We start from the raw sequence: 27,023 nt of genomic DNA, 5'->3' as shown, positions 1-27,023 counted from the left end.
GGGTTGAGAGATTGAAAGATTGAGTGCAAGTGAATTAAACTTTATTCTTAAGCACTTAAGTTCATCGGCAAGAAGTTCGTGAAATGTTTGTTACTCTTGGAGCTTAGAGCTCTTATACGGCTAGACGTTGGTGGCGAGCACCCAATGTTGTGGTGTGCTATGGAAAGTTTGTGAAGGCTTTGATTTCACCTCCACAAGAGAAGAAATCAAGAGTGAAAGCCAAGCTCAAGTGTGATTGAGCTTGGAGAGAAAAATGGTTGAGAGAGACCCGGCTCAAGTGTGACCAAGCCCTTTAACGGAGACGTAGAAACCTCTAGAGGAGATGTCCAAACTTTATGAAACAAATCATGTGTCCCCTCTCTTATTTTCATGTTCTTGTGTTCTTGCTTAATATTTGTACATTTTGTTCGATCTACTTGTTCGTATATATTTGATTATAGGCTCTCTATGGATCTAATTTGAATCATCACTTGGAACATATGACTTCACTTGGTTTGAGTTTGAACCCTTTAGGCGCTGTTTAATTTTAATTTCGAGTTCATTCTCTACTGAGCTCGGAGGTTCCGGATTGAACCTGGATACTCTAGATAATATACAATCAGATCTAAACCTGGAGTATCCAAGTCAACCCGGGGTATTCGGTGAATAGTGTTTTTAGGTTTTCAACTAGAGTTTTCTTGCATATTTTTTGCTTTTGAATAGTCTTTGTCACTCTAGGATTGTAATTTTTACATTTATTTAAGGTAACTGTGCACTAGTTGAGTCTAGCATATTTAGGATTTTCATTTGTGAAAAATCTGTTAGTTTATTTTTCGCTGCAAGTTTAAGCCAATGGTAAAAGAGGGTGAAATTTTTGTAAAATCGCCTATTCACCCCCTCTAGGCGACATCATTGTCATTTCAATCGGCATCAGAGCGAAATCTCTCTTTTTGGGATTTACTACCTAAAGAGTAAATATGTCGACCAGTGAATTAGTGCATATAGAGTCACTCATATTATATGGTTCTAATTATTTTAGGTAGAATACTCACATACTTAATATCTTTAGAGCCATGAGTGATCAAATAGAGCGAGTTGTAGATGTGAACATTTTTTCTCCTAATGATAAACTCTTATCAGTTGAAGAGGAAGAGAAATGCATATATCTCAGTGCTTAAACTACTAATATTTTATTTAATACTTTGAGTATAGATGTGGTTGACTCCATCTTACCACTTGAAAACACTCATCTCATTTGGACTACTCTTAAAAAAAGATATGACAAGCACAAATGTGATAAAGAAGAACTTCTTCCGGAGACGTTATTTGTGGAATGCTCTACTCATCATCACATCATGAAAAGCACTAAATGACTTCCTCCCTTGTCCAAGAGGATATCACTTTGTCATCCACCTCACCAATTGACAAATCCGAGCAAGGTAATGATATGGTAAGTGAGATTAGTAAGTATTCAAATCTTTCTTTGAACTTTGACAACACTACCAGTTAAAATTCCATATCCACTAGTTTTGTTAACTTTTATATATCATCTAGTGTAAAAATGCATATTTATCATGATGATATGGTCAATTGTCTTTATTGTAATGCAATGCATCTATTTCTACTAGTACTTATGAGACTAACTCTTTGAAGGAAATAAAAGTCTATAAGAGATAAAACCTAGGTGAAGAAGTATCCACCTCTCCAAGATGTTTATTTCCTCATTCCGACACCAACATGAGCCTCATGGCTAAAAGTAAAAGAAAACCGGTAAGTGAGGATGATAGTAATAGTGTCATCGGCGAACTTCATTTTGATCATTTGAGCAAAAAGAATATATCTAAAATGATCAAACACATGACCATCATGAAAGACTTAGAAGATAGCCTTGAGAGGTAAGAGGAATTCCTCATCAAGAAAATTGAGGAACTTAAAGCTTTAAATATGAAATATGAAAAACTCAAGAATCCTACACTTTTTTATCTAATCTTTATGGAGATCTTAAAGTTAAGCATATTTCTTTATTTAATAAATTAGATGTTATGCCTCTAGTGGATTTAGAAAAATCATGTCATAATTGCAATATTTTATCTAAGGATAAATTTACTATTTTTCCTATTGATGATGTATGTGCTACTAACTCTATTTCTCATATAGCATCTTTGGAAAAAGAAAATATTAAGCTGAGGGCTCAAATTAAAAGGCTAACTAGCAATTATGTAGAACTAAAAAAATCATGATGAGCTTTTATGCACTAATAAAAATCTTGTAACTTCTCATACCATGCTAGAAATAGCTCATAAGGTAATGATCACAATGGTAAAATCCTATAAACCTCATATGAACAATAGCACACATTCTTTGTATAATGTAGATTTAAAATGTGTTAGCCCTATCAATTCATTTAATGTTAATTCAATATCCAATGATGAATTATCTATTATTTCTTGTTGCTCTAACATTAATGTATACTCTAGTTTCACTTGTGAGTTTAATCTTGTAGAGGAAATAAAAGAGCTCAAGAATCAAGTTAATTTTTTGAAGAGGTGCTTCAAAGGGAAGATCATTCTAGATGAGATGGTTAAAGACCGAAGACATCCAAAAGACAAAAGTAGGCTTAGATTAAATTCCAACAAGAACAAGTCCAATAATACCAAAAAAATGATCAATGTCAAAAGAAGACCACCGCACTCATGACTTGCTTCAAGTGCACGAAAAAGAGTCATCATGTTCGGGATTACCCTTTGAAGAAGAAGAAAAGATCCTTGATCAAGGAACAACAAGACAAGAGTTCTATGAAGGAAAAAGCTCCATTATCAAGAGATCAAGGAAATTTTTATCATGATGATCAACATCAAAAGAAGAGGCATCAAACTATTTCAACATCATACAAGCGAATGGGTCAAACAAATGGTCATCAAGGTGAGAAGTCTCAAATGAAGAGGCTTGACAGTAAAATTTGCTACACATGCCGCGAAAAGGGACATATTGGTAAAAATTATCCCAATGATAACATTCTTAAGCCTAACTTTTTCAATAATGTTCAACACTTGCTTACGGAGGCTAAGAATGATGCTTGTATTGGTAAGGTAATTAGTTCACCTTATGTCAATGTAAAGGCTATTTGGGTGCCTAAGTCTCTAATAACTAATCCTAAAGTACCCAACATGGTTTGGATACCATAAATTACTTAGATTGCTAAATAGATACCTAGAGATGCATTGAAGACTTAGTTCATTTGAGAAGAATTATATTGCATATATCTTGTCAAGTTTTCTTTCAAGCGATATTTCTCATCATTCGTGGAAATGGCGTCAAGTATGAAGATTATTGTTCTAATATTAAGAACCAATAATATTTCGTTGGCTAGATAATGAATGCTTGGTGGGAGTCATCAAGAAAAATATCAAGAAAGATCAAGAGCTCATCAAGTGTTCAAGAGACTATTTCATCAATGATGTTCAAATAGACATTTGAAAAAGGATGATAATTGCTAAAATCTCTAGTTACAATCTCTTGTGAATTTTACCTTTTGTGTCTTTGTGAGATATAAGGTAAAAGAAGCACTAAAGGATTTAGACCTGATGATGGCTATGAAAGATGAACTTAATTTACATAATCTTATAGTTTCTCTTGATGAAATAGAGAACATGTAAAATTTGACTAAATTGTTTGAAGATTTATTTAATTGATTAAAAGAGCTAAGCCATGATGCCGGTCTTTTGCATCTCCTGATTTTACAATACTCCACGCTTTTACCTATCTATAAGATTTACTCTTGACAAAGTAATGATCTATGATCAGAGTGGAAGTGCTTAAGTCATAACTGAATATGGTCTTTTTTTAGGGGCAAAAGAGAAAGGAATATGTAATCCTTGTCATCTTGAAACAGGCAAACATCTTCTTGTAATTCCTCGAAATATTCCTAACAACAGCGGAAGTGAAATCCTGCTCCTTTGTTTGCTTTCGGTTAGCCATTATGCAATGAGTAGATCAATTTGCTGCCCTTTTAGTATGCGCATTAACTATAATTGCAAATCGATACTCTTGAATCCGTAAAATTAGCAGGTGAGTGAGCCAATTGACTAGCCAACTCCTGTACTTCAGGTTTCCTCTTTAATAGTTGAGTCTTGTTCAAGCTTCAAATAATATGTTTATATTCGAAAATGGTGCCTCTGGATTTTTTCTGTCCATTGAAGTTAATATGGTCAATTATTACCCTGACGAATAGTGCTCCTTAGCTCTGAATACTTGTTTCTGAGACGTTTTTGGTTGTGTTGATTGCTTAATGCATTTAATTCAAACCAGGTGGTCCTGTAAAATCTGAAAGCAAATTTGGTAGTGTGCTTGCCTGATGCATTCTTTGTGATCTGCAGTACAGATATTAAACTGTCATCTAGGGATGGCAATAGGACCATTTCCACGGAGACATGAACACCCCTATCCCCGCTAGAGGAAAATACCCCATCTCTACCCCCAAGTAGAGAATGGGTACCTGTTGAGTCTACATCTCCGCTACAAGTTGTATATGAGTAGCAGTCAAAATTCTAATATGACAATACAATCTAGTATACAACCATCACACAAATGCTTAATTACAGGTCACAAGAACACAAGGGTAAGAGATAATGGAAGAATGAGCATGTTGAACTTCCAGGTTTCCTTCCTTCAATCTTTTATCTAACTATAGTAGAGTTCACATATCATTTTACCTGCTGAGCTTAGAGAAATAGTTTTTATCATTTACTGCACTATGGGGTAAGATAAAGGAAGACAAGTACTTGTGCCCATGGGCACGGAGGGACTAGGATCTCCTAACGTCGTGTGCTGTCACTGACGTGTGAGATCGGACTCACGTGTCGCGCGCCGTCGCTGACACGAGATCACGCGTGTCACCATGACATTAATATCGAAGATCCGGATCATGAACGGAGAGGGCTAGACCTAAGACTATCATGTAGTTTCGGTCTTTTTTTTTTTACCTCGGATCTCCAGCGGCCCAACCTGACCGGCAGGAAAAAAAAAAAAAAAAAAGCCCTCCGGCGCTCTGCAGAAGCTCCACGCGCGGCGTCGGGCATTGTCCCATCTCCCATCGGCCCCGACTCCTGATCCCCATCCGGCCATCCCGAAATCCCCATCCGCCGTGCCCGACGACCCGTCGCGCCGAAGCTCTCGCAATGGCGCGTCGACGCGCTCCCCTGCTACACCTACCACAAGTCCCTCGCCTTCGGCATCGGCCTCTGGAACTGGTCCGTCTCTGCACCACTGAGCATTCCTTCCCTCTCCTTCTCTCCAGATTTGATACTGCTGTTGGGTGCAAAAGTTTGAAACTTTGGGAGCGATTAGTTTAGCTGCTTCTGCTCTATGATTCGTTTAAGTCGTTTTGAGTTGAATTTGGTATGAACTTTATTTTTTCCGTTGAGGGTAATCTGACATGGAATCGCCCGTGCTTGTGAATCCTGGCTGGTTGTTTTTTTCATCAATTTGAGGTTTCTGGAGGTGATTTACGAGTCCACGTATTGTCAATGCGCCAGTTGGTGCAAAGTGAGTGGAGAAGTAGCAAATTACTTGAATTATTTTCATTCTCTGTTTGGTATTGTAGTTAGTAGTTCTGAAACAATCGAACTATTAAACTCTGTGGTGGTTTTGATTGCAGTAGATGTTTGTGTTTATCCGGTTCAGACTGGAAAAACTTCAGTTTCTTTTTTTTGGGGGGGGGGGGGGGAGCACAGAAGCATGGCTATGTAATATCTGATGGCAGTTCATGTGTAATAGTTTTTTAGTTTGCCACCTTGTTCACTAATTTTGGATGCGATTTTAGATAATGCTAGTTTTGGATGTATCCGCTCAAATTCTATAATTCAAAACCAAGACCGGTGAACTTCCTTTTAGTTAGTTTTGTATACATTTCTTCACCAACTTATATTTAGTCACATATTTGGTATCTAAGAGAGAAGTGGAGACTTTGCTTGGAACCAAAGATATTTCAGACAAAACTTTCACTTTCTTGAAGCTTTTAATGATTTCTTTCTGGTATTACTTAGAAAAAAACTTTGATTAGTTTGTATGTTTTCTCAATTTTGTGAAAGAAATAAGGTCATCCTCCAACTCTGACACATTTAAAATCATCCAGAGTTCTTTCATTGCATTTGTAGAAGGGAAGTATGGATTTGATAAGAGTTGAAATACAACTTGATAACTTTATTGATCATATGAGAAAAGATGATAGATTCAAAGGTCTAAAGAATCTTCGAGAGCTCTTGTTGAAATAAATAAGTATATTCTTTATGATTTAGTGTACTTGCTTCTTAAATTGGTATCGTTCCTACCGGTGGCGACAGCAAGGGTTGAAAGAGAATTTTCAGTATTGAGTCTAGTGAAGAATAAGTTGAGAAATAGTATGAGCTATAAGTTATTGAATGATTGTTTAGTCATATTTATTGAGCACGATATTTTCTGTAAGATAAGTGAGGATGATATAATTGGAATTTTCATAGTCATGAGAAAGCGCAAAGTAGAGTTCTAGAGTAAGCATTGTAATTTTATATCTATGTAAGACTTTATTTCATATTTAGACTATTTATATTGTATTTTTTGTAAATTTTAAATTTATTTGTTGGATTTACGATGTTGAGAACTTTTAATACTATTATATTATACTTTTAGCCAATTTTATATATATATATTTTGAATTCAAAATCTTCCATCAAACATACTAAACGATTAAATCCTGACTCCGCCACTACGTGTGCTCCTAATAATAAGTGAATTCCCTGACGGGACCACATCCCTATTACCATCACAATCATTTTTATTGTACCATTACAAGCATGTGCTAGTGATTTCCATGAGACGTGGTTCGCTCTCAAACTGACATGGTACATCCATCCGTTCATGTGCTACAGTATTCGCGTGAAAGGTATAGTGTCTGTGTAGCACTCATCACTGCCCATCCGTGCAGATCTAACTGCTAGGAGCTAACAAAGTCACGTTACTGTAGCATCCTTGATTTTGCTTGAGCAAAATTAGAGTATACGAATCCTCATGTGGCAAGGTTGCGATGAACCCGCCGTGAGCTACATTGAAGACAAGCCAGCTTTGTTTCGCTTGTGTGAAGAAAAACAACAGCACGCCTCCTTTAATTTCACTCGATCGCCTTCCTTTCTTGTTTTCTTACGTTCTACTTAGCTTGAATCTCGGATTATTTAATTATTTTTCACTTTTATTAATTTGATCTCTCGTTGACATGTAGAGTCATCTGAGTCACTAGTAGTGGATCAGAGTGGTAAATCTGGAGCAAAATCTAAAATTACACAATATACATGAGCATATTTATTGAAATAGATAATATATTATCGTATTTATAATTTTAACATTCGTATTCAGCACATTATTTACCGAAAATGAAAGTTCAGTACACCATACGTCGAAAAATCACAGACTCAGTCATAGTCGGTACACTATGTGCAAAATATAGCATTATAGCTTATATTCGACACACCATATACCGAATATTAATCGTATTCGGCACATCGTGTGCCGAATACGGACTACAGTACCATATTCGGCACACGGTGTGCCGAATATGACCTTTGCTTGACGTGAAGTAACTAATTCGGCACACGGTCATATTTGGCACACCGTGTGCCGAATAGTAACTGTATGTTGTATTCGTCACACGGTGTGTCGAATATGGGTTTTTTGACGTACAGTGTATCGAAAATTTATTTTTGATAAATAATACATCGAATACGGATACTAAATTTGCAAATACAATTATATACTGTATATTTGATAAATATATTTATGTATGTTGTCTAATTTTAAATTTTTCTATAAATCCGTTATCACTCACCGGGTAAGAATGGAAAATAGTTAAATACCATTTGAATCTCAAATCGCGGTTCGCATCCTGAGCGCGCAATCTGCAGCCTGTGTCCATCTTCATTTCTGCTAACCGCCCATTCGTAACCTGCTGCTAATCGGGGACCATTTGTACAAGCTGTTCATTCGCCCACTGTGGGTAGTAGGGCCGCGTATAAATTATGATGCTTGGCCCAGTAACTTAGTAGCGGCAGCCTGCAGTGGCATAGGATCCGGTTGATACTCTGCTGTTATAAATATACGTCATTTTGAAAAGGTTCGATTAATGTTTTTAAACTTTGACTAATAATAATTTTTAAAATATTTAATTTAAAAATCTTAAAATTATATGTATATATTATCTTAAAAAAATCTTTCATAATATCACAAATCTATCATAAGCTTTTCGATGGTGTTGGGTATTTTTTTTTTAAGCGGTTTAGGCATTTTTAGCTAATCAGTGTTGGTGTTCGACGAGGGATTAGTCCGTGCGTTGTGTCTTGTTATCTTAATATTTAAGGGGAAAAAGAACCACCACGTTCACTCTCAAGCTCACGAAATTACCACGTAAATCGAAAAAAGAAAAGAATCTAGGTCACTCATTGTTATGAATATTTAATGGTTTAGTTTTAACCAAAGAGCTCATATCAAATACGATTAATAAATAACTAAATTAGAGATTAAAATATATAAAAAATTAGCAGTTCAATTTTCATATAGTTTAGGAAGTAAATAACTAAATAAATAATCCAAATAAAATAAAATTAACAATAATAAGAGACTAATTTTTAATCAAAGGTTACAGTGATAAAAAATTTATAAATATATTTTGATAAACAATAATGAGTAACCTTGCTAAGTTTAATAAATTTTATAAATATATTTTGATAAACAATAATAATTAGAGTTATACATTGAAGACTGAATCCTGTCTGAAAGAACATGTATTTATTATTAGAGAGCACTCCGTCCTTCACTTGGCAGGGTTGGTCGATGGGCGGGAGCTGGTGCAATCGACGGGAGAAAAGCGAATCCAATGCGAGGAGCCGAGAATCGCAGCGAAAAGAGACGCCGCCGATGACAACCCTGTCTCTGTTGGTGCGAGTGCCACGCACGCACGAACGCACGTTTGCTTCCCCCTCCAACGGTCGGCTCGTTCAAAAAGGAAAGGAAAAAAAAAAGAATTGACAAGCGGTGGAAGAGAAGACCGCAACGGTCGGCCTCTGCTGCGGGCAGCGCGGCAAAAGGAATCCTGAATTGCCATCAGCGGGAAGTGTGTGCATCTGCATCTCCATCTCGACCCTTGGTAGCCGTTGGCCGTTCGGTGAGGTCGCAGGTCGGGCTACCCCGTTTGAATTGTTGCCTAGTTCCTGACACCGGGGCCCCCACGAGGCCATGAGCATGAGGCAGGCAAGGAAGGAAAGGCGGCGGCCATGGAAACGGCTTTGTGGTGAACGGTGATAGGCGACCAGACTGCAGGAATGGCCTCCATCTTGCAAAGCTCCCTCGCGAGCGATGGCTTTTCTTTTTCGTTTCCCGTCTTCATTGGTACGGTCAGCACTTAGCACCTAATAGCAGCCGTAATATGGATGCGTCTCTAATCATGCTACTAGTACACTGAACATTTTTGAAGATGATGAGGTAATCAGATCCAGCCCCCCGCTAAATTCTAACGGATAGCGTACCCACCGAGCTGGAGACTGAACCCCACGGAACTGATCCTTATAGACCATGCATCACCATCACAAAGCGCTCGTCCGTCGGTCCACAGCACCAGGACCACCCAACGTCTCCCACGCCTCGCCCCGTGCGTGCGCACGCGAGCCTCGAGGCGATCCGCAAGCAGAGGGTTTGAAATCTCCAACCTCGCATGGCATCGCATCAGCTTGGCTCATCACGCGCGCATACTACAAAGCCGTACTGACACAAAGCACAACACACAATTAATTCGCTAATCGCATCTCCCCACGCACGGTTTAAATACCACCACATCACAGTCCAACTCACTCTTTTTCCCTTCGCCCCTCCTCGGCTAGCTCGCAGTGGCAGCTCCTTCCTCCACCACCAGAAGCCAGCCATGGGCCTCTGCTTCAGCAAGAAGAAGCCACCGGCCGGCGACGCCACGTCCAAGAAACCCGGCAAGATCTCCGTGGTGGTCCCCGCCGAGAAGGCCAAGAAGACGGCGCTGCAGCCCAAGCGGGCGGCGGAGGGGACGGCCGCGGCCGACAAGAATTCGGTCTTCGTCGTGAGGACCAAGGCCGCGGTGAGCGGGGAGGAGAAGAAGAAGAAGAAGCGGGGGACCCCGCAGGAGGAGGAGGAGAAGCCGCTGCCGGTGGTGGTGGTGCCCTCGGCGCCGGTGCGCACGTCGAGCTGCACCAAGGATGAGGTGGACGCGATCCTCATCCAGTGCGGCCGGCTCAGCAGGAGCTCCTCCGGGACCGGGAGGGCGGCGTCGAGCGAGACGGGGGGCGGCGGGCACCGGCGAAGGCGATCGGGGTCGAAGCGGAGCTACGACTTCGATCAGGAGAGGAGAACTGTCGGTGGTGCAGACGAGCAGGAGTGCGACTGGGAGAGGCAGGGGGTGGCGGCGGTGTCAAGGCCGTCGCCGCACCGGGGCTCGCCGCAGCGGAGGCGGTCGGGGAGCCGGGAGAGGAGCGGCGGCGGCGGGAGCAGGAGAGCGAGCCAGTCGCCGGGGCGGCGCGCGGAGGGCGGTGCATCCGCTGCGGCGACGGCGAGCTCGGGCGGCGGAGAACGCGCGAGGCAGCAGCCAGGGAAGATGGTGTCCGTGCCGGCGAGGGAGAAGGGGCGCGCACCGTCGCCCGCGGCCGCGTCAGGGAAGAGGTGCGCGTCTCCGAGATCGAGCTCTCCCGCGAGGATGGCGGTGGGGAATGAGAATGCTGGCGGTGGGCCAGCGGCAGGGCCGACGCCATCGCTGAGCCGAAGCTCGTCCAGGAAGGCTGAGCAGTCTCCGTACCGGCGCAGCCCCATGGCCGAGCTCGACGAGAACTCCCTTCTCCGTAACAACAATAACAGTGCCAAGCCCCAGAAGGTGATTATCAAATAAATCTGGAATTTTTATGCCACTTCTTGCAATTCATACCGTTCGCTTATATTCTTGCGATCGATGAGTGCAGAAATCCACTGAAAATGCCGTCTCCGCGCCGCCCCAGAAGGTCACGGAGCGCGGAAAGGAGCAGATGGCGGCACCAAGCGGCCGTTCTGGTAAGGAGAAGTCGGAGATCGCTGAGGACGTCGCTGCGGCGTCGGAGACGAGAATGCACTCGTCGAAGACTAACGCAACGCGCACGGTGAGCATCGTGGCCGAGAGCCTCAACCAGATGCCCGCCGGCTGCCGGTCGCGGCGGGCATCGCGTGACTTCGACCAGAACTCCAACTCGTACGCTACCCAGCTCCTCGAGGACATCCAGAACTACCACGAGCAGCATCAGACTACCTCCACCGGTGCCACCGCCGCGACGCCGTCCTTCTCGCTCCCGGCTTGCGTCGCCAAGGCGTGCTCCATCCTGGAGGCCGTGGCCGACCTCAACTCCTCCTCGTCGGAGAACCGCACCTACGAATACGAGCCCGGCCGCTCCGCCGACGACAAGGGCTCGGTCAACGCGCTGTCCGGCATGGACGACCGCGTCGAGCCGAGCGTGCGCAAGCACGTACAGCCGGTGCGGGACATCCGTCGGGAGACCGAGCCACAGGAGTCCGCCGGAAGCAACAGTGTCTCCGGCCACCCGTGGACGCAGTCCTTGGAGCCCACCTCTGTGGAGTCCACGGACCGGACGTGGAGCACCGGCGACGAGGTCGTCGAGCAGGGCGGCAGCCACGGCGCCCCCAGCCCGATGAACCAGCCCCGGCAGAGCAAGCAGCGGCCGTCGCAGCCTGAGCACAGCAGCAGGTCGCGCGCCGTCTCTGGCAATGGTAACAGCTTGCACCGTGGACGCAGCGCTCATCGTGGCAGCGGCAGCGTGGCGAGCGGCCGATCGGGTGTTCGGGTCGTCTCGGCGACATCGTAGTGGATGAAAATTGCTAAATAAGGCATGTTGCTGCATGGTTTCTGCGTGAGTTCGTGTGTTCTAGGCGGTGGTAGTGGCAAGATGGATTGCTGCTTTTCACAGATGTGTTTGTGTTCGTTATTGTTGGTACATTGTTCAAATATGATCGGAGAGTGGTATCGTGGTTGTGACACTGGCAATGTATACTCTATTGTCGGTTGATACTACTTGTGAAGAATCAATTGTTTGGCTGCAAACCTCAATCTTTTGTTTGGACTTTGGAAGCATTGTTTCGTTTCCGTTGATTTGATCAGCCTCTAAATAACCTAATAACACAGGCATAGCAGAAGAGAGCACGCCACATACACGTCCAAGAAAGAAAGAAAAATTGAAGTAGTTAGTCCATTTTGAAGAAATTTTGGTATTCAAAAGTTCTTTGTAATTTGTCCCCATAACCTTTCTTTCATATTCCATAATTCCTAATGATGATCACTATAGATTCCCCACCAATACAACTATCTCCTGCTCGTTAATTACATGAGACATCTCTCCAGATTGGGAGTTATGAAGTGCTTTTTCTCAAATAATGGTGAAAAGTCGTACATATTGTTTTCAGAAGTTCTCATTATGAGCTGTTTCTGTTAGTCCTATTCGAAACTATAAAGCAAATACAGCACTGCATAACTTATATTATAGTTGATACTAGATACTGAACAAAGTAGCAAGGTACAGAAAGCACAAAAGATGTGGAGAAAGCTATGGCTTTTCGCAAGTCATTGCAATCTTGCCTTTGTTTTTTTTAGAAAATGTAGTATTATTTATTTTTTTAAAACGACTTTCGTAGTTTAGTTTAGTATAGAGCACCCGTTTAGTATAAGCTTCCCGTCTTGAGTTCGACTCTCATAAAAAGCATTTTTGAGAGAGAGGTTTTCGTTTCAATTGTTGGCTTGCTGCTATACTTTGGAACTTGTGATTTGGAGCAACCATATATTTGTACTCAAAGTTCGACCACTTCAAAATGGCACTCAAAATTGGTGTTTTGTTCTTATTTGTTTTGTAACTTCCCTACGTTATTTGATCGATGAGTTCATACAACCATACAAAGATACTGTATTAGATGTTCCCATATTTACTTGAGCTACTTGCTACATATGAGTATTTTGTAATTAAAAAAAAGAATATATAGGAAACTCCGTAGAGATCACGTACAACGACTAGCTAAGTATCCGTATGTTACAATGAAAACACAAACATTTGAAACGATAACATCAAGCACAAACTCAAAGTATAGAGACATAGATGCGTCATGGGAGTGTCACCAAATAAATACGTCGAAAAGCGATATCGTAGTTTTATTTCAAATAGGATATGAAAAAGAAGGAGGTGATTATCCTTTAATTTTCTTCTTAATTTTTTCATTTAATTTATTAGTAAAATGAGTCTCATATTCATAACCGGCAACAAGGCAGAAAAGCTAAGGGTTTTTATTTGAATGAGAGAAGATTAGAGGGAAGAGCTGATGTGTTAACCAACTCTTGTTTTATATAATAGAGATTTATGCAATATTTGATTGGTTGTAAGAAGTTGAATGGGATGAGATTATTCTGGATGGATGAGATGAGATGGTACAAGTAGCATGTTTGGTTCGATATATGGAACGATAGACGATATAGTGTTTGGTTGAATATATAAGATGCACATATGTATATTTAGTTGCTAAAAAATAAGCATTATATCTATTTATAACTTAATTTCTTTATAATATGATAGTTTTATAATTATATTATCAACAAATTGTTCTAATTAGTACTAAACTTTACTAATTATAATTAATTATAACTTACATGTCACTATTCATTACTAATTACCCACAATAATACTTAATTATGACTAATAATATCTAATTATACCTAATGCATAACTAATTATTTTTAATTCTCACTAATTCATCACTAAGTACATGTAATTACTTGAGACAGCTGGTACAAGGTCGTTCAACCAAATTTTCCATTTGGCATGATTCAATATCTTAATAAAATATTTCTAAAATCTATATCACCGTATTTTAAACAAGTTAGTATCCTTCCAACCAAAAACGGAGATGACAGTATCATCCCATGCATATATCACAGAAACCGGTTAAAAGCTCACCAAAACGGTGCGCCACGGCCTGAACCCTGAACCCCAGCCGTCCGGCCGTCCCCCTCCTCTGCGCTAAAACCTAGCTCTCCTTGCCGAGTCAAACCGCGCATGAAACCTTAGGGCCCCGCTTCGCCTCCCCGATCCGCCAACCGCCATTGCCCTCCCTGATGCAGGCGTCCGCGCGCCTCGCCTCCTCCGCCGCCTCAAAGAGGGGTAAGTAAGTGGTCCAGTTTGGCAATCGCATCCTGTGTTCGATCCAACCTCTGATTTTTGGCCGTTGCGGTGGTGTGATTTTGTTCACCTGGTTGTTCTTTTTTTTTTTTCTTTCCAGCGATCTCGGGCGTCTCTAGCACGATCACACGGTCGTGCTACCGGACCTCCCGGGGAAAGGCACATACGGCGCCGCTGTCCGCGCAGGAGCCGCCGCCGAGTGGGCACAAGAGAGTTACGAAGCAGGAGCGGAGGGTTAGGATAGAGGAATTTGTGGAGAAGTAGGTGACTTTTGCTCACTAGCGTTTCTGGTTTTAGCTTTATTGTTGGGTTCAAAAGTAGCAAGTCTTTGGCTTTGGCTCATTGGCATTTCTGATTTCAGTTTATTTTGCGCTGTACAATGGACACTTTGGCTGCTTGTACATTATGGATTGCCATTTCTGTACCGTTTCACTAGTTGAAATTTGAAATTTAGAAACGAATTGTGGAAATGTAGCAGAAATCATGCAGTTGTGCACAAATCTGATAAAAGAACAGCGTTTATGCATAGACTTTACGAAATAGCTTTTGTTTGGTTCTGGTTCAGTTATACTCATGACTCTTAAACCGCATGCTTCTTTGCGGTCCTGTTTGGTGCAGGTATAAGGCTTCAAATGAAGGTAGGTTCCCCACTATAAAAAATGTTCGTCAGCATGTTGGAGGCGGCCACTACACGGTGCGAGAGGTAATTCAGGAATTGGAGTACAATCATGCAAAACCACCGCTGGATAATGCTAAGGCAGCTCAATTTCAAGGAACAACTGAATTTGCTGATCATTCAAGACCTAAGGATGAGTCTAAGACAGCTCAAGTTCACGGAACAGCTGAGTTTTCTGTGGGCGCAAGGCTTAAGAATGACAATGGAAAGAATCCCTACAGCTGTGAAGCCTTCAAAAGTACCGTAGATGATGGGCTAATCTCGCAGAAAGATGCTACTACCAGCACTGAAATCATTGAAAAGGTTCACCCTTTCTTTGCTTTGTCTATATCTTCAAAAGATACTGTTGGCAATCGTTATTTCTGTTTGGCATTTCTTGAACATTTCTATTGGACAATTGAAAGCATGATTCAATAGATATATGTAAACGTATATGTTCCCCTGGCACCGATATCCTTATTTTTGCATGCTAACATAATGTTGTTAAGCAGACTGAAACTTGGAGATTTGTGGGCTCTTCTCATTACAATGTGGAAACAGAAGTTGCCAAGCAAGATTTGAACATGACAGAAACCTCTAAGAATGCAGATGGCCCGACTTTATCTGATGAAACAGAAAGCGACAGCATGAAGGTCCTAATGGTATGCACTCAAAATATCCTCTGGAGATCACTATTTTGTATTTAGACAAAGATTTTGTAGACATTCCCTTAAAATCATCATGCATATGCAGAATGAACCTTCCATATCTTTGGGAGTGCAAGCTAAATCAGACTCTGGGAACCAGCAAGGGGAAACAGAAGCCAACATATTAGACTTGAACAACACAGAAAATTTCCTGGATCCACCTGAATCGACTGTATCAGGTCAAAGTGGAAGTGACAACGTGATCAAGCCAAACATGCTTGGCAGGTATTACCCTATTACACGAGATATGCCTTTTTTATGTTATCAAAACCAATGCATCAACAAGTGATATGCTAAACTTTATGATAGAGCTTGCTATGCCTATATAATTTAGTGCTTTGGTATGATCAACTACTTGGACTTGGGAAGAAGACTACTTCCATCGTTTAGTGCATTCAGATGGCTGGCTAGTTCAGACCACGGAAGATGGACCTCCTCTTGGACATAGGTAGAAAAATGCGGTTAATTAGCTGTTGATTGTCAGTTCCCGGATTCCCAGGAAATGGTGGTAGTTTGCCAACAAGATCTGAGATTCCACCAATTTATACCAAGGCATTGCTAGTTCACATCTATTCTGGTCTTTGAGAAAAGACTTTATTTTATCAAACATCGTGACTCAGTAGTTTGAGGATCGGTCAGGGAGCACTTCACAGCCTGAAACGGCCCGGAACTACCCTGGTGGCCTGAAACGGCCTGGAACTACCCTGGTGGCCAGGGAGCACTTCACAGCCTGAATCGGTCAGGGATAAGCTTTAAGAAGTTCAGAGTGCACAGTCTCTAGGCAAGTTAACACGTCCTTGGATCCATCAGCGAACATGCTGATAGGGCTACTTCATAGTTCAGACTGTCATTGTCGGACCCCTCCTTTGGGGTCACCTCGTGTAGCTCATATCAGTCTCTGGATCAGTAGTTGGTATGCACGAACTTCAACAGAAGTAGACATCACAGACATACATCGATTAAATACGATAATAGAGTACAACACAGAGTTTATTATAACAGAGGTCCGAAGGCATAAATTAACAAACCCTCAAAGCACAGCGGAAACACATAAAAGCAACCCATGCGCTATAGGCAGCATGAGTGCAGACGAAACCAGCTTCTCTAATCTTCATCTTCTCTTTCGACGAAGTCGGCATCTGGATCATCTGGATCCACAATTAGCAAGTGTGAGTACATAAGGTACTCAGCAAGTCCTACCTCAAGGGGAAAAATTAGATGCTTAAAGGTAGATCAAGGATAAGGCTGTAGAGTCTTTTAGGTTTTGCGGAAAGATAGTTTTGTTGATGCAAGGTTCATTTTTGCAAAGACTAACTTTAATAAAAACACTTCCGAAGAGAACACATAAGTTGAGCTTATGGGGGTTGACGGGCCTGGGGGAGATACTTTCATCCCGCCAGTTCCTATAAGTCTTTTGCCAGCGGACACACAGTCCAAGATGCTCAGGGCATAAAGCCAAAACCCTTCTTTTCGAAAACACTGGCACACAGCCCACTCACACACCAAGAAGATACTCACGCCGAAAAGCTAATCATTGTGACCAAATCATAGCATGTCCTTGACCGAGGACACGGCTATCCGGATAGGTTTAACACTCTGCAGAGGTTGTACACTTTACCCACAAGATATGCACAGGCTCCTACCTTAGCAACTGGTGAAGCTGTCATAACGAGACGCAACGACCTCACAACGAAGCCATAATATCCACCCATAGGGCACTAAGATACCAAGGGTCTTAGAAGATTCACGGGAAGGACCACTTAGCAATCCCAAGGCTTTGACATAGCCTCAACAATATCACCAGCCGGACCTTGAGCTACACACTACCTAAGTCTTCTCCTGGTCCCCATTGCTACTACCGGCCTCCGCGTGGGTACCGCACTAAGTCAGAGGGGTTAGGTCAAGTTTTGCCCATTCAGGCCATGTGGTTGTACGAGTGGATACTAGGTGAGATGTCACAGCGAACCGGTCCTTATACGACCGAAGCAAGAGTCTCCCAGCAAGAACACCACAAAGGCGAACCTTGCTCCAAGGTAGTTCCCACCTGTGGGGCACCTTACTCACCCTCGTCAACACTACTCTAGAGTTTTCCCAAGAACACAAGTTTTACACGCACACATCACTTCATATTGAAAAGCATGATTATCATATGTAAATAATCTAGTTCTTTCTTTTAAGCAAAACAACCCTAAGCATACTAGTAAACAAGCATTCATCCAAACAATCATTATAGTTGATGTTGGGATCCTTCTAGGGTTTTAACGGAATAAAGGTAACAATGACAAGGCATGGGATAAACAAGCTGGGTCATAACTATTCTAGCATTTCTTAAAAATCACAACTATTAATTTAATCATTCATACTCCTATTGTTTGAAACAACGGCTATACGGGTTGTATTTAAAAACATAGGATCAACATGATCAACGGTTGTAAGACTTGCCTTCGTTGAAGTCCTCGTCTGCTCCTCCTTCAAACTCCGGGTCCTCGGGGTCTTCCTTGAATGCTCCTTCCTCTAATAATCGTAACAACGACAGAGGCACACAATCAATCAAACGATTAAAACAATGACCAAAAAATTTACAAAAATTATGAAATTGACATGGTTGCGTAGATCTCGAATTTAGATGAATATCGGTGGAAGAATCGATGAAAACGGAGTTAGGACGTAGGAGAAACAGGCTTCGGAAGTTTTGCCAGGAGAGAAATTCAGAAAAAGAAAAGGGGAGAATATTCCCGGAATATTCTGTTTGGGTGGGCTCACGGCTCGGCTCGGCTCGCGGCTCATGGCTTGGCTCGACTCTCGGCTCGGCTCGGTTTCACGGCTCAGGCTCTCGGCTTGGCTCAGGCTCAGCGGCTCACGGCTCGGCTATCGGTGGGCTCGGCGGGTGGCTCGGCTCGGCTACAAACGGGGCCCACCTGTCGGTTGCAGAGAGAGAGAGAGAGAGAGAGAGAGAGAGAGAGAGAGAGAGAGCAGAGAGAGGAGGGGGCCGGCTTGGGCAGCTGAGATAACGAGAGGGAGGGAGATATAAGAGAGAGCAGAGAGAGCAGAGGAGGCCGGCCGGCTGCGGAGAGCGCGAGGGGGAGAGAGAAGGAGGGGCGACGGGGTGGCGGCGGCGCACCGATGGCGGAGCCTCGTCGGCCGGCGGACCGGAACGGCGGCGCTGGGGCGGAGCTGGCCGGTGGCGGGGAAGCGGCTTCGGCCGGCGGAGGAAGAGCGGCAGCCGACGGAGGAAGAGCGGCGGCCGGCGACAGCAGGGACCCAGGTACGCCCACAGGGGGAGGGAAAAGGAGGGAGAGGGAGGAGAGAAGGGGGCCGGGGCGGGGCTCACCGGCGGCGGCGCTTAGAGTGAGGTGGCGGAGTGCTCGGGGAGAGAGAGAGAGTGGGAGTGAGGAGGGAGGCACTGTTCATCGCCTTATATAGGGGTCGACGACCGGGCGGTGCGCGGGGCAAGGTGGCTCGGGGCGCGAGGACTGCCGGTCGGCAACGCGACAGCGCGGCGCGGCAGGTGGGTCACGGGGAGGGACGTGAGAGATGGAAGAGAGAGAGAGAGAGAAGAGAGAGAAAGAGGGAGATGGGGAAATAAATTAGGGATTTCACAGTAATAAAGATCATGGAACTTCAGTTGTTTTGTGTTGTGCATGGCGTCGCTGGAATGCTTTGCAGAGTTGCACTCTTAATCACTCTTAATTTGTTTGACACAACTTGTTGCTTTTAAAATGTTAATGTTGGATGTCATGGTAATATTTTGTATTGTATTTTGTGTTATGCAGAGAACACGGCCCTAAGCATCAGCTTGAGGAATCAACGAAGACGGGTCTCTTAGGGAGTTTGAAATATTTTGCTTATGGGATCAGGAACTTCTGGAATAAACTGTAAATTTGCCTTTGTTTTGGCTGCTACCTAACACATGGAATTTGTAAAGCTTTTTGAGCCTGGAGCAATTTGTAAAGCTTTCTGAAAGCTGTAGAATTAATGACCTTAATCCCCCTTGTTTAGCATATGTGATACTGGAGTAGTTTGTAAAGTGCTCTTTTTACGCAACAAATAATTAATGGTCTAGTTACCGTTGTGACGTTTTGATAAAAGCTAAACATGACCATGCTACTATCCAGAAGCTGGTCATAACTGAATATTAGTGATGCTTATTGAACACACGACTGCCAATTGTATACCTTTGCATCTGACTTTGTTCCGTCTTGAGATATCTCCTTTGATCACGTACTGGAAGCTATCACGTGCTGTTCGGAACAGAGTCCGCTGATTAGGAACTCGAGCTATTTTTAAGTCCTTTCCGGGTGAAAGTAACGCAAACAAAATATAAAAGTTTCAGTAGCGAGAACTGACCTTAGCAGCTGACTATCGGCTCCTGATCCAAAAACAATAAGCATTACAAAGTCAATCTGGTGTTCATCCCCGGGGTAGAGTAAGATGGAAATAACGATTTTCATTGGAGAGCAGCAACCTTAAAGCAATTTTTCGTTGATTGCAGACACAAAACATAACCTAACAACAGTACAAAAGAAACTAATATACAATCTACATAACGCTTTGATCTCTTCTACACCGTGTGGAATGCAGGGATTGCACAGGAAATAGGAACCAGGGAAATCTTCTACGATCAAAATGGGGCCTTCATGACTGATTATTATTCATCATCTGAACTCTCATAAGCTAAGCCAAGTAAGCTTCCAGTTGTATTCTGTTGCTTAGCCTCTGTCCGTTCAACTGACTTCGACATTGTGTGCTCAGCACTGACAATCCCATGAGATGATTCCTTCTCATCCACAAGTGGTTCCGATTGATTCTGCGGTGAAGACATCTTGCAGACAGAATCTTCTCGGTCATTCTTTGGTGTATTGCTCTCTGCTGGCTGTGAAGGACTGCTAACTTTTGGCCGCTTTGGTTTGATACCAACAATATGCTTCAAGAGATCTTGTTGCCTGCCAGAAGCACACGCCAAATCATCAGAAAAGTACTGTAGATGGAAGTAGCAGCTTTCTTCTAGGCAATTTACCTTATATTGCTTTTAGGTTTAGGTTCAACACGAAGAGCCACAGGAACAGCAGGTGTAGAATCAGCTAAAATTGCTGCTTTGTAATGTCAAGAGTTAAAGAAATCAAACAGATTGAAACTTATACAGCTTGATAATTCTATTGTACTACTACAACCAAGGGAAGGAAACTGAATTGTAATTATGTGAAAAGTATCATGCTGATATAGCAAGACCAATTGAACCATATTGATAGGATTGTATTCTTAAGTGTATAACAGGAAAAGACAGGTTGATGTGTATATCAATAAGGGATATCTTAAAAGCAGCAAATGCCCGCTTCTCTGTATGACGAAGAAGACGCTCTGCATCTTCCTCAGCTTCCATTTGTTCTTTCAGGTAAAGCAAGTCATCACTGTCCAATGCTGAAGAACACAAAAGTAACATAGACCAAAGGTTAACAAGGAACCTGCATGGGTCTTATTAAAGAAGCATGAAATACCTCCTCGCCCATGAAGGTAGCCTCCCCTCTCACCAGCAACCTCTTGCATCTGTTGGTATCAACCGCCGAGTAGAGAGCCAAAATCCCTGTCAGGGCACGTTATAAGAACACTGTACACTGATGCCTATTGGAACCGCTAATCAGGCTTTTAAGAAACAGTGAGGCATCTCAAGTATTTTTCTAGGACCACCTAATGAGACGTTTGTTATTTTACCAACAAACTAGTATTGGTCTGAGCAGAGAATGCATGCAACCTCAACCCAAGGCAACCTTTAACTTTTATCTTATCACCATGTAGGAGCCATCCAAATATATCCCTAGGATGCAGATTCTGCTTAACAGAAATGTCTATAATGCACTCACGACCAGCTCAAATGCTAGGACGCTTTACTTACACACAACAATGTCTTTTAGTCATAAAAACCGAAGGCATATACTTATTTCCAAATGCATGGTAACTACTCTGGCAAGCTACAATTAATTGACACAAATTCAAAATTAGTATTTAACAATCTAATTTAAATTATCAACAGTTTGGCTCAGTAAAATACAAGTTGAAGGGGGCTGCTCTAATTCTCCGTCAATCCATGTAAAAAAGCAAGTCTTCGCTAAGACACGGCATACAACACGAAATTGGCATCATTGAAGCAAACCTTGGCATGTCTATTCATTCAACCATCCAGACTGGTCATCGTGCCATTTGCACTTAAATTAGTTATCGGCAGCTAACAACACTAATTCCCTCTAAATCAATAAGATACCCACCAAGAGTAGCAGTTCCACACTTCAACAAAAGTAGAAAACTACATGCCTAATTCAGCAAAATTAGAAAACTATATTTTAGACAGAAAATCCTACAACCAAGCATACAGATATACAGCGAAACGGTAATGCCGTGGCAGCGGTTACAAGACGATCCGGTCTAACCTTTGCAACCATGCGCTGGAAGGTGATGTCTTCATCGTCGATCTTGTCCTTCCCCTTCCCCCACTTCCTATCTGCACATGCACAACGCCCATAACCTCACTGAGGAAATTGATGGAAAAAAAATCTGCAGGAAAAAAGAGGGGGTTGGGGGGTAACTCCGTGAATCGGTGGAAGCGGAGAAGGGCGCACACCTTTAGGGTCGCTGAGATTGGTGTATTCGCGGACCTCGCGCCCGGACATGGCTGGGGCTGACGACGGGAGGGAGCGAAACCCTAACCCTGGCTCGAGTGGAAGCTTCGAGACATGTCGTGTGGACGTCTCCAGTCCGGGTCCGGGCTGTCTCGTTTTGCTGCCTGTCTGTGTGAGGAGGATAGAAAAGGAGAATAAAGAGGCGGCGGTCGACTCGCGTGGGTCGCGTCTTATTTGGATCCAGATCCGACATCCGGTAAAGTCAAGGGACCGATTGGTTGCCGGATAATTCTGTTAAAACGGATGTGTATAATCTGAAAGAAAAGTTTGTTTAATTGTTTATATATATTATTTTTATTTATTTTAATAGATACAAATTTATGTTTATAGTCTGATGTAACGGATACAGACTCATGGTATCCGTTTATATAGACAGGTTCATTTATTTGTTTTATAAAATTACCTTTATACGAATAATTAATTATATTTTTAATTCTCGAATTCGCCCATACAAACTTAGATTCAATCCACTAAATAAAAACTTAGCTCAACTTATTTAAACACAGAACCAACTAAACATTCTTCTTTCCAATAAATATGATTTTATTCAATCTTTTTTCTTTCAACCTATATATACAGGTCATCCGAGTAAGATCCATATAGACAAGTAATCAAATGTAAATATATCCATCCGTCCGATTAAGAAGATACAGCTCAGATTGGTTGCCACAGATTCTTCAGTACCTAGATTGATCCAACAGTATAATCACAGCCAACTAGCCAAGGCAAATAACCGTCAATGTGACAAAACCACAGGCGAAGGAATACGGTAGCCCAATCATAGATCAATTATCACAAGGATTCAAGGATAAATAATTAATCTGGTCTTCAGATGATACGAGCCATCAACATCATACAAGATTGTCAGTTCCTGATTACGATACCAGCATCTGTGGTTTATTTGTTCCAAATCTTCTCTTATTTCTTCTTCACTTAAGCTTACTCGCTTCTCTGGTTTCCTGAAACTGACCAAACTGGAGAACTTTGGCGGAAACATGGTGGCGAAAATTGGTAATGGCTATGGGAATATTACTTTGTTTAGAGTATCGCTCTTATTTGGAAGGACCCGTATATTTGATCTTGGTTCTCTAGACCATGCTGGCGGCAAAACTTTGAGGTTAGACTTCTCAGCTTCCACGTCGTTTTCCTCTTCTTCCAGAATCTCCTTGATGAATGCCTCTTTGTTTTCTTTGATGCAGTTCTGCAAGGCAATGAAGGGGTTGACACAGTCTGATCCCTGTAGAGCAAGACCAAGAAAGCTGTTGTTATTCAGGAGAAACCCGGCACGAACTGAACAGCTACTAGCCTACTAGTAGCCATGGACAGTCAATTTTAATGTGAAAAATGAATTTAGAAATGAAATGATACAAGTTCTGGGAAACAATAGAAATGAAAATACAACAAGATCTGTTGTCCAGGAAGGTTTGAGCAAGATAGAGCTGTTTGAGTAATCATTCACACATAAGGAGAATCAGCTTCAAGTTCAAGGACTTATGTTTCATCAATCAGCAGTAACTAGAACATCGAAACTTAAACATCAATTCTTGCGTCAATTACAGACAGACCGAACACTGTATTTAACCTTGGAGCATGAACACATAAGAAAACCAAATGATCATATACTACGAGACAGAAGTAAAGGTAACACAGGGCAAAAATACGACAAATAAACAAGCAGCATAGAAAACAATGCAGATTTTACTAGAATTTCGTCTATGTCTCCTCATCCTGTGTAAGTCACAAAGGTTTCAGAAATTACTAAATTCAACCTTCTCTTCTTTGGTGCTTTTGAGATAGCAGGAAAACGCATCAATAAATTGGTCCCCACAAGGGCCTTTTTTCAAGTCATCTAAACATGGACACTCCAGAGCTTTCTGCACCTTGACATCAATTGACTGCAGAAGCAGACGATGCAATTTCACTTTATCTCCATATTTTCTGAAACTGGCCGCATATCTAAGAATCTACCCAAAGAAAGGGAAAAGTTCACACCTCCTCATTCCTATCTCCATCAAAAGCCATAGCTTCTGCATTTGAAATATGCATTAGTGCAATGCAAGCCATAGCAAGCTCCAATAGTCCAAAGCAAACAATATAATTTATGCAGATACATAATTCTTTCAACATCTTTATTGGAACAAAAAGGGATAGCGGAACTTAGTTTTCATTTATCTGTTAAGATTTTCTTTCCAGGTCTTGGATTCAGAAAGCTTAACACTACTTACTCTTGAATAGGTGAAGCAGTGAAGCTCACCCGGAAATGGGAATTATCTCATTCTTTTGAACGGGGATAGATTGCCCTTTCCATTCATATAGACGGAAAGATACAGGTTCAAACAGAATTTAAAGAGTACATTGGAAAATAAAACTAAACTCTACTTATTCTTACATGGGAATTATCTCATGTTGCAACATAAGAGCAATCAACTAAATAAACTGTCTATTTGTTTTATCGGTGATAATATTACTGCATAAATCATAAATTCAACAAGTATGTAAAATCAATAGAAAGCAGAATACGCCACAGCTCTGATGTAGCAACTTAGAGGGAGGAGCACTGCCTTCAGCAAATTTATTCAAGGCTACATCATAAGATTAGATGAAAGCCACATATCAACATGAAAAACACTATGATTGAGGTTTTCAAATACTTTCCAATTTGTGACATCCATTGTTCGCTCTCAAGATGAACTACATTGTGCAGTAATGTCAGAAACAGGCAGCAGTTCAGCAGTTGCATAGGCCGATGTTTTCTGGTTGGACAAAATATAGCTACATGTATCATGTGTGTGATTTTCTTAACAAGATACCAAGTGTTATTAAGCCTTGAATAAAAGACCTTAATAAGCTCTTATGCAGCACCCCGATCAAAAAGCTAGGGGAAGCAACATATACATCCCGTAGGCCGGGATTGTATTTTTCAGGTGGCTCAATACAGAACTATTACATGATCCAGTAGATTAAATTGAAATGGAGTTAAAAAAAATTAGGGGAGGTACACTGCAATGAGCTTGTAATTTTTTTCCACAACAGGCAAGAACAAATCTTAGACGGTGAGAATGTTTACTTCGTAGGCAGCGAAAAAGATAAATAGGTTGTGGGTACGACAAAGACAAAGGGCAAAAAAAAAATCCATCCCATTGCGCAATCAGAACCGTGAAAAAGGGTTCGACCTGCGGCCAACGCCTCAATGCCGGGTGAGGACGGCGAGCCAGAAGAAGGGGCTGGGTTGTCTGCCGATGCCGATGGCCCTTCTCCGCCGGCAGGGCGGCTCTCACCTCGGTCCATGCTGCAGCAGGAGAGGTGGCTAGGAGGTCGCGGCGGCTGTAAGTTTGGGGTTCGTTTGGAGGCGCCGCAGGCGAACAGAACACCCGTCCTCCTCCGTGACCATCAGAACGGGATTAGGGGGCAGGGAGTGAGGGCGCGTGGAAAAGTTGGCGTTTGAGTTGACTAGTTGGGGTCGTGTGGGCTGGAGGAAAGTTGGACTGCGTGCGCGCCGAGGGCCCGAGGCCCCATGTTAGAATGGGACGGGGTCGCGCCATCGAGGATGCCATATCCAACTGGCTAATGTTTTGATCGACTTTGGTTTAGTCAGGGTGTCAAATAGAGTTTAAAAAAATCTTACCTTATTTCAGCGTCGAACCAAACGGTGGGCAATGCAATCCAAATTGTCAAAATTTACTCAGTCAAGCTTGGACTCTCATCACTAACAAATCTGCACTGAATACAACTTCTTACCCTCGGTTAAGTTAGCTTTTTCTACCCTAAAAAATATATATTTTCCCTTTTCAAGGGACCAGCTAGGGTTGTAACCATAGAGAGGAGAAGAGAGTAGAGATAGTCGAGAGTAGGAAACGACATTGAGAGGTTTTCATCCACGCAAGCGATGGTGAACAGTAAGCAGATCAAAAGTGCGTTAGAGGGCATGGTAGGACGTAGTGTAGAGAAGCACGAGCGCAGTACAAAGCACAATGCGAACGGCAACCACGACATGGAACATGAGACTGATGCCCTTGGGCTTTATTTGTCCAATCCAATGTTGCTTGATACTCTTACCCTAGTTCAATGACTCGTACATGGAAAATCAGGACATTCGTATGTTTGGGCTTCGAACAGGTGACCTTGCTTAGATACAGTTGAGCAGGCAAATTTGGATCCATTTAGTTCCTTTCCCTTTATGTTTCTTTCGAAAGTTCAATCAATAACCTAGTGTTGCAATATATTAACAGATTGGAATCTCATAAGCAATACATAGTTGTATAATTATGTAACAACAGTCATAGCTAGCAATACAAAATTGTGCAGAGGTGAATCATTCTCCACATCAATGACTTATGTTAAGAAACAACACATGATTTGTGGTGCAAACGAAACCAAGTTTGAGGGGACGAGAAAGTACATTGCAACTTTAAGGAGCTAAGTAAGACACCTGCACAACTTTAGCGAGTTGCATTACAATTTCCTCTCTCTTAATTACGGCATGATTTTGTTGACTTGTTGCAGTAATAACTAGCAATACATGCTAAGTCTACGCATTCGCCAGCGGCATACAATCATCAGACCAAGAACAATAGCACCTCAACCTTGTCAATTGGGAGTAGAGATGTCAATTAGGTATGATTGGTACGGGTAGTACTCATCCATATCTGTATCTGCTAGTTTTTGTTCTGCTCATGGGTATACCCATGAATGGCTGCTAGCGAAGAGTAGGGACCAGACTCGTCCATAGGTATACCCATTTACCTGCGGGGCGACAGCGCGGGGCGGCACG

At 42.4% G+C, this 27,023-nt stretch overlaps 4 protein-coding genes across 5 annotated transcripts; 2 read left to right on the top strand and 2 right to left on the bottom strand.

Moving 5' to 3' along the window:
- Nucleotides 1-9,620: 9,620 nt before the first annotated feature.
- Nucleotides 9,621-12,094, top strand: LOC133917614 (uncharacterized protein At1g65710-like). The gene is made up of 2 exons (XM_062361492.1): nt 9,621-10,891; nt 10,977-12,094. The coding sequence occupies exons 1-2, from the start codon at nt 9,920-9,922 to the stop codon at nt 11,865-11,867; spliced, it is 1,863 nt and encodes a 620-aa protein (XP_062217476.1). The 5' UTR covers nt 9,621-9,919; the 3' UTR covers nt 11,868-12,094.
- Nucleotides 12,095-13,993: 1,899 nt separating this feature from the next.
- LOC133919390 (uncharacterized) lies at nt 13,994-19,653 on the top strand. Its single transcript, XM_062363767.1, has 6 exons — nt 13,994-14,201; nt 14,320-14,479; nt 14,838-15,198; nt 15,387-15,536; nt 15,628-15,806; nt 19,355-19,653. The coding sequence occupies exons 1-6, from the start codon at nt 14,156-14,158 to the stop codon at nt 19,458-19,460; spliced, it is 1,002 nt and encodes a 333-aa protein (XP_062219751.1). The 5' UTR covers nt 13,994-14,155; the 3' UTR covers nt 19,461-19,653.
- A 350-nt stretch (nt 19,654-20,003) lies between these two features.
- LOC133919391 (uncharacterized) lies at nt 20,004-22,379 on the bottom strand. 2 transcript variants are annotated; one of them, XM_062363768.1, is made up of 6 exons: nt 22,195-22,379; nt 22,004-22,074; nt 21,077-21,125; nt 20,893-20,999; nt 20,599-20,678; nt 20,004-20,524 (listed from the first exon to the last, which is right to left on the bottom strand). In XM_062363768.1, exons 1-6 carry the CDS (start codon nt 22,241-22,243, stop codon nt 20,230-20,232), a joined length of 651 nt encoding a protein of 216 aa, XP_062219752.1. In that variant the 5' UTR covers nt 22,244-22,379; the 3' UTR covers nt 20,004-20,229. The 2 variants fall into 2 exon arrangements, with proteins under 2 accessions (XP_062219752.1, XP_062219753.1); XM_062363769.1 differs by having other exon boundaries at nt 21,077-21,162; nt 22,195-22,268.
- Nucleotides 22,380-22,850: 471 nt separating this feature from the next.
- Nucleotides 22,851-25,662, bottom strand: LOC133917613 (mitochondrial intermembrane space import and assembly protein 40 homolog). Its single transcript, XM_062361491.1, has 4 exons — nt 25,426-25,662; nt 24,245-24,279; nt 24,022-24,147; nt 22,851-23,489 (listed from the first exon to the last, which is right to left on the bottom strand). The coding sequence occupies exons 1-4, from the start codon at nt 25,538-25,540 to the stop codon at nt 23,271-23,273; spliced, it is 495 nt and encodes a 164-aa protein (XP_062217475.1). The 5' UTR covers nt 25,541-25,662; the 3' UTR covers nt 22,851-23,270.
- Between the last annotated feature and the right edge of the window lie 1,361 nt (nt 25,663-27,023).

The sequence above is a fragment of the Phragmites australis genome, chromosome 5 (genome assembly GCF_958298935.1).
Source record: "Phragmites australis chromosome 5, lpPhrAust1.1, whole genome shotgun sequence".
NCBI lineage: Eukaryota > Viridiplantae > Streptophyta > Magnoliopsida > Poales > Poaceae > Phragmites > Phragmites australis.
Note: the sequence above shows the minus strand (reverse complement) of the source record. Positions and strands in the feature narration are given on the sequence as shown.